The following is a 7,943-nucleotide window of genomic DNA, read 5'->3' as shown; positions in this document are numbered from 1 at the left end:
TATTTCAGTATCTATGAGTGAAGATGACAACCCCAGTAATCTGCATCGTCAACCCAGAGGCCCCTGCACACCGTCAACAGGAAGTAGTAAGCATATTATATTCAATACCATTGTTGGCTGTGCATTTTTTTGATTACATGTTTAAAATAAATACCTGTTTAAATAAAACTACTTTATTTAGGGTTTATTATCTCAGCCTCACCGGGTCGTTACGGCAAAGCAGAGAGGTTTGGAGACAAGTCATGCTTTAAGATTTTCACGTGCATGGGAGCAGATTTCTCCCTCTATTCTAAACTTGAGAATCAAGCAGAAGTGCTGATTCCCCCCTATGAGGTCTTTAAAGTCGTAGAGATAAAGAAGAGGTCAACTATGCAGCCAGATCTTCCATGTGAGGTGGTCTATAAAGTGGAATGTACAAAGAATTATGTTTCCGAGTTGAATTGTGCTCTTTTTTCCCGAAGTAAACACTTTCACGTTTTACATACAGTTAAGAAAACATGTAACATTCAGGACGCTCCATTTTAAGTACTGCAAATGATATTTAATCAAGATTAATGTGAATGTGGATTTATTTGTTAACAATGACATTTCTCGACAATCTCAAATTGAGGTGTAGATTTTCTACTGTGCAACAAGTGTTTAAGAGAAATAAACACTGGCTGCATAAAAATGAACCCTTACAGTTGTGTCATTGTTAAACTGAATTTGTATGAAAATGTTTAAATGAATAACAAGAATTTAAATGTTGTAATACATTGTATTTATTGCCCATGTCATCTGTATCCAAATTGGATGCATAACCTGTCCTATATACAAAGTTACTGCATGAAAACTGTCTTAAAAAAAGTGTGCATGTTTATTGAATGTTTGAACACCTCGGTGTCTAACAGCCAAGAAGCTCTGAGTTCATCAACAAGTTCCCATGTTGATGAGTGTCCTGTCCCAAAGCTTGATTGTGTCCAGTCAGATTTCTGAGAGGACTGTCTATATGTTTGAATGGTCTTTGATGCTTTTAGGTTGTAGAAAGTCCTCTTTACAAATCAGTGCTATTTAGTTTTGTACATGGAGAGCAAATATAGTTTGAGATACTGCGTGCAAAAAGATGGAGGGAGCCAGAACACATGACATTTAAACACCAAAACATATGTAAAGGTGCTCTAAGCGATGTCAGGTGACCTCACTTCTTGTTGACGTTCCAAGTATTGTCAAACCAAACATAGGCTAGCTCACCCCTCCCTCCTCATCATCCTGTCCCCTCCCCCACCCAACCCCCACCCCCAAGTCCTTCTTGTCGGTTATTGGCTGGAACACTTGTTTGTTATGTTTTGTGGTGCAGAGGACTGTTTCACAAAAGCAGAATATATAAATCCAGGATAACCGGTAAAGCGAGGCTCGACCTAGTCTAATCTGTGCAGCCTGGCTTGGTGCGTTTCACGAAGGCCGAGCCAGGATGAGGAGGAGCGACTAGGTTGAGCCAGGCTGAAGTAATTTGGATAGATGCGCGTTCACGGCTTTCCTCAAAAGACCGCGAGGTCGATCACAGATTTTGTGTTTTTTGTGGGCAGTTGTATGTGTGTGTGTGTGGGGGTGGGGGGGTGACAGATGTGTGTTTGATCACAGCTTGTTCTGTGTGGGAGTGTGGGCCGGTGTACAGCTGGTGAATTCTGCCAAGGCCAAAGTGTTGTAAAACTGCAATAAAATGGAAATGGAAAAAGTGTCGCAAAAGAGCACTGTACCTAAAATACTTTTCATTGTGATATCTGAGCCCAGCTCTTTAGAAATGCTCACAAAAATTGTTTTTGCTAATCTTGTAGGTCTGGCAATGTGGGTACTTTATTAGCATGTCAGCAACTTTATTTAGCTATTGTTAGCAAACACTGGCTAATGGCTACTAGTTAGGTGTTTGCCCAGTTTTATAGTGTATGGTGTTTGTTGGAAACATGAATATTAGCCATGTACAAGTGGCATAGCTTAAGACGCTGCTGTCTTGCTTAACAAGTTGTTAAAAAAGCCTACATATTAATAAACCTTTTTAGATTTTTTCAAGTTAAATAGGCTACCTCTTTTTTTTTAAATGCCTATTCAAATTTTGATTTAGGCTAGCAAATCTTTAGTTGGCTTATGAATAAAATAATTTAACAAATATAAACACCTAACCAATAATTAAGTCAATTTGTTTGCATTGCTACAGTAACATAGCGTCATTTGCAAAGACGAAGATTCTCTATTCGTCTCTGCTAACGCTGCAAGATTGTTAGGAATATCCATAGACAGTGGGAATATCCACGCGTGACCGCGCGGTCGAGGCAGTAGTAACGTAGGCGCCGCGTGACCGCGCACGTACGGTTCCAAGCAGCACGTACTCTGTCTGCTACAGTACATCCATGCTGGCTGTGGCGAGCCCATAGCAAAGCACACAGCACCGCCTCTGACTCACGCAGTCACACACACACTGATACTCCCACAGAAGCAGGTGTGTGTGGCCAGCAGCGCACAGACCTCAGCAGCGGGTCGGACAAAACTCTGCAGCATTTGGATTTATTTTTTTTTTTACATACATTTTTATATATAAAACACCGCCATTATGTTGTGGACGGCGAGCCAAGTCTTAAGGAAATTCTCCACCTCGTCCGTGAGTAACGTTGCTTTTGCTACACCGTAGTGCTTTCGATACTTAATGTTGCATTAAAACAAAAACAAAATCCATAATGTAGCAGTAGCATACATTCTAATAGCGTGTCAGGTCGTGGTGACACGAAGAAGACTGAGCCAGGCTCGGGTCTGATAACGGTTCAGTGAGTCACAGTTCATATCCAGGTCATTAGTAGCAGTAGTCACTCTGCTGCCATATTTTCAACAAACAGAGCAAAAAAAATGATGGTGTGTCAGTGCCAGCTTGCCACGTTACTGACCGCTCGCCTCTCTCTCTCTCTCTCCGTTTACGCTAGCCTACTGTACAATATCTGGAAGAGTTGCATCAGCATATGAGCTCCACACTGTAAACCGCTATAGCGGCTTAAATACTGTAGTTTGGCTACTGCAGGGCTGTACCTATGCATTCATTCATTCATTCATTATTTTGGGGGAATGTTTTGCACTGTAATAGCCCCAGTGTGTTTGGAGCTACCTTACTGTAGGTCGTCGCTCGGATTAAATGGCTTTAAATGCATTATGAAGGACATTGCAAAAAGCAGCCCGAGACAGTGTCTCCAGCACTACACGAGCATTCATATGATTTGAGCATGGGGAACCTGAAACCTCCTCCCTTAACACATGTGCTGGTACAGTCAGATGGGAGGGAGACACTTGAACCTCTAACACTGAATTAGGGCTGTGCTCTCTGTCAGCGGCCAATAGTTTTTCTCAGAGAGCTGGCTTTAATCCCAACAGCAAAGATCCAATGACCAGTTGTTCAGAGGTGGACTTGTGGGCCCTGGGAAGCATGCCCCCCCCCACACCAGCTCATTTCAGTTCATGTGTTTATACACTCATACGTTTATTACATAGGCTACTTATAACAATTCAATGAATTATTACATGTCATTTAGCCGACGCTTTTATCCAAAAGCGACTTACGATCTATATACGTCAGAGGTTGCCCTGGAGCAACTAGGGGTTAAGTGCCTTGCTCAGGGACACCTTGGTTGATGTATCACAGTGGGAATTGAACCCAGAACTCCCACACCAAAGGCATGTGTCATATCCACTGCACCATCACCACCCAATGAATTGATAATTATATGGACAAACTTAAGGTTTGCGTAAACAGTCAAGGAATTTGACTCCGGTTAATCTTCGCTCTCAAAGTACAACACTCACTTAACATATAAGAATAAAAACGGAAAGTACAGTAAGAAATATACAAAAAATACAGGTAAGTATACAGCATAACAATACAATATAATTTACAAATTACATTACAAAAAAACAATTGAAGAGAGGGGAAGAATAGTGCAATATCAGTATAGTCTGAGAATTAAGATTTAAATATAAAAACAAAAAAATATTTTAATTATAAGCTTGAAATATACGTGAGGTAGATGAGCAGAACAGTGTTGATTGACTTTGTTTAGTGCGAGGGTGGGGGCTATTTCTGAGCGTTCAACAGAGTGACTGCTTGGGGAAAGAAACTGTCTCTGTGTCGGCTTGTTTTGGCGAACAGTGCTCCGTATCGCCTACCAGAGGGAAGGAGGTTGAACAGTTTGTGACCAGGATGTGAGGGGTCTGCAGAGATTTTTGCTGCCCTTTTCCTGACCCTGGACTGGTACAGGTCCTGGATGGAGAGAAGGTCAGCTCCAATGATCCTCTCTGCAGCCCTAATTGTCCGTTGCAGTCTGGCCCTGTCCCGTCTGGTGGCTGACCCAAACCAGACAGTGATGGAGGTGCAGATGGCAGACTGAATGACGGCTGAGTAGAAAGTGGGAAAAGAAAAGTAGAAAGCGGGAAAAGTTCTCTAGTGTTGCTTTAAGTGCAAAACAACATTTCTGGAGTGCCCCTTTAAGAGTTGGGGCTTGTGGACCCCTGTGGCCCCCTGAATGCTGAAGGCACTCTCCTGCAGTTGCCCACTCTGCATTAGCTTTTCCATTGTCAGTTGCATTACATCCATGGAACTAACAAGGTCAGAAAAGTGCAAGAGCAAGAGCTCTGTGTACAGACAAAGATACAAAAGCACTGCAGCATGAATGAGACAAACTGTGGATGAGTATTTCCATCATTTCCAGTACTGCAGATTTACACTGGGAAAAGCTGAAATGTGTTTGCTCTCCTTTTCAGAATTATTACCAGAATAAGCTCAAACTAGCTATAATTGGCCAGAGCGTGTTCGGCCAGGAGGTGTACAGCAACCTGAGGAAGCAGGGTCACAAGGTGGTGGGTGTGTTCACAGTCCCCGACAAGGATGGCAAGGCCGACCCCCTGGGTGAGTTAACCCCCTTCTCTCTTACCTGTTGGTTCTATCCTTCTCTCTGACTTGAGTGAGTGCACATTACTGTCTTCCAGGTAGAGCTGTAACAATTCCAAATTTTGCTGTGGAATTATTACAGGTAATAAGTGGTGATGCTGCAGCAAGAGCAGTGTGCAGGACTTTCTTTTTTTTGTTTGTTTTTTTCCACTGAAAGAAGTTGCCTGCTGCAGCTGGAAATGATGCTGATGAGAGCGAACTGAACACTAAAGTTGGTTCGGTAGGCTGTCAAATCAAAACTATGAACTCAAAGATGCTAGTGCAGTCCTGTTGATGGACCAACGAGGTAAAGGAAGGAACTCCGGAATTCTGCGCTCATAGGAGTGTTTACCTGGATGAACTCCCCGACAATGTGACAACAACAAGCAGGAGGCTTACAGAAGTGGGGATAAAATAGAAAGGCCAGAAACAGGCTCATTTCCTAGGTTATAGCTCATTTCCTAGGTTATAGCTCATTTCCTAGGTTATAGCTCATTGCCTAGGTTAAAGCTTAATATGAAATAGTCTATATAGCAAATTAAAACCTACAGTAGTTAACATAAGATGTGGCCATGTGTATTGTGGAAGAAAAAGATCTCTCAAGTCCAATCCAGTGGCTGGTTCAGAAGAGTTTTATTCACTGTGCAGTGGAGAAAGAAGCTCACAAGAAGCTGTAGGGTTCTCTCTGACCAGAATGAGTTTTCTGGTCAGGGTTTTATACAAGGTTACAGAAAGCAACACAATATCAACAGGCATTCATTCACAAAACTTTCTGAGTAGATTTACAGTACATAGACCCAATACTGTCTGCTCAAACTATTGAAAAGTGGCCCTTTGTTTAAATGAGGTGTGAACACACTGGAACCGGTTTGGACGGCCGTTAAATTGAATAAAGTGTGAACTCTGCTGGAGTTTGGCTCCTGCCCTAAAACAAAAGGTCTCACTAACAGTGACCCAAGCAAATGGTTTGTTTTAACGCTAAACTAAAGCAAAGGCAGACATAATTAAATCAGGAGACACTTAAAGTTGTTGATCGGGTAAAACAATAGGAACTTAATCAGTCAACAGGAAAGAGGATATCAGGATAAAATGAGACTAAAACGGTTTGGTAATTCAATTTCTTCTAAAGTATAAATGGTTGTACCATCTGGTTCACTAATTACACCATAAGAAATTACACAAAAATGGAACAGAATAAAATTTTGTATTGGGTTTGTACAAAAAAAACAAAACAAGACAGAACATCTCGGATGTGTGGACGGCCTCTGATGATCCTATGTCCTGGGATTTCTATGGGTCATCACAGGCCTGTTCTGTGGCTGAGGTAGATGCATGTTGACTCCACAGTGCTCCTGGACAAAGACAGGCCTTTATCCTGCGTTAGCTGCGGGATAGTGGCTCCATTGTCTGTTTGGGGAGAGGCCCTGTGTGGCCCAGAGACGCAGCTCTGAGTAGGGCTGGGTACCCGACTCAATTCTCTTTAGGAACCGACCAAATTGCCTCTAAAGTATTGAGTATCGAAAAATGCCTCGTCATTCAATACCCAATTTCAATACCTAAGGAGTTAAAGCTTTAGTGCGTAACTTTTTGATATTAATGAACGCCCGTTACATTCAAGCCATTGCCAAATGAGTTGCTACAAGGCTAATTAAGACTATCAGCTCCACACAACTATCTCTGGAATTCTCAGTAGGACTATGTTCATTACTTAGAATTCCTCATGGGGGGGCGACAGAAACTATGCACTATGGCTTGAATCTCATCAGAGTCAGTGAGCCAATCAGCATGCAGAACGCTTCTACTAATATCTAATAATGCTGGTGATTGGCTGTCCAACGTTGCACGTCATAAAGGCATGCAGAAAAAACTTTACGTTACACACAGAGACGGGGCTCAAGTAGTAGTAGCTGAAATATAAATAAAAAGATTTGTATGCTGTGTATAATGTTGTAATTTGTTGTTTATTGGTATCAAAACAAGTATCATTCAGGAACCTGTATCTAAGTCACTATATCGAACATTTTTGAATGATACCCAGCCCTAGCTCTAAGGTGAAAAGTCTACAAAATCGGGCCGCGCTCTTTGGTATGATGCAATTACTTTAATTTTTTTAATTACCTCTTGACCTCTGCCTGTCTTCCTCTTTTCTTGAGGATTTGGAGCCAATATTCAATTCACTTCGATTCTAGTACCTTCTGTGTCTGAGCCCACTCGAGTTTAGATATTTCTAGCCCTTCAGGGAGACCAACATAGGAATGATACTGTGATTTTCAAAATGCACATATAGCGGTATTAAAAATACCTGCAGTACAGTAGTCCTCCCATTGTAGTCTTAGTTAGTATCTACAGTATGCTCAGTGGAGGTTGACTGTCTGCTATCTAAATGGCCCTTCACAGAGAACAATTAGTTACCGGTGTTTTTGTCATAATGGTCATGTAGTGTAACAAGCAGAGGCCTTTTTCACAACTTTCCTTCTTGGTTGCATTTAACAACACTAGGAAAGGACAATGTAAAATGGACCAAAAAGCGTTGCATTCACAAGCTACAATGTTGAAAAGTGAAACTGAAAAGACAGTTGGTATAGCCTGAATTAACACTGTGGAAACTGTGACATGGATTCGGACATTTCCTTGCAGTCAGATCTCATATCGCTGAAGAGCCCAAGTTTAAAAAAACAGACTTTCTTACACATGCATTGCAAGTTTGAGCAATTATATAAAGATTTAAATGAACTGAAGTATGAAGTAGAACTAGAGCAATAAATCTGCTGGACTGATATTGGTAACAGCATATATGTTGGACGATTACTAATATAATGTTTGAAATTCTATGGTACAGCAATGCCAAAGAAGTTTGAGGTTATTTAGAAGCAGTGTCCCATTACACATAATGTGATGTAGTACATACATGGTCACAATTCTTTAATAACCCAATGTAAGATTTCTTGAAAATTAAATTTAAATATTGATCCATCCTTATTAGAATTTATAAACACTAAAATAT

General features: G+C 41.3%; 1 protein-coding gene across 4 annotated transcripts in view; it reads left to right on the top strand.

Annotated features, from left to right (window-relative positions):
- The window catches only part of aldh1l2 (aldehyde dehydrogenase 1 family, member L2), a 28,828-nt gene continuing 20,885 nt past the window's right edge, over positions 1-7,943 (top strand). For 2 of the 4 annotated variants that reach the window (XM_039791858.1, XM_039791856.1), the window contains exons 1-2: positions 1-86; positions 4,774-4,918. In XM_039791858.1, the coding sequence (XP_039647792.1) occupies positions 24-86; positions 4,774-4,918 (208 nt within the window). In that variant the 5' untranslated portion in view covers positions 1-23. Of the gene's footprint in view, positions 87-2,385; positions 2,633-4,773; positions 4,919-7,943 lie in introns of those variants that run through there. The other 2 variants (XM_039791859.1, XM_039791857.1) reach the window with 1 other exon arrangement.

The sequence above is a fragment of the Perca fluviatilis genome, chromosome 23 (assembly GCF_010015445.1).
Source record: "Perca fluviatilis chromosome 23, GENO_Pfluv_1.0, whole genome shotgun sequence".
NCBI classification, from domain to species: domain Eukaryota; kingdom Metazoa; phylum Chordata; class Actinopteri; order Perciformes; family Percidae; genus Perca; species Perca fluviatilis.
Note: the sequence above shows the minus strand (reverse complement) of the source record. Positions and strands in the feature narration are given on the sequence as shown.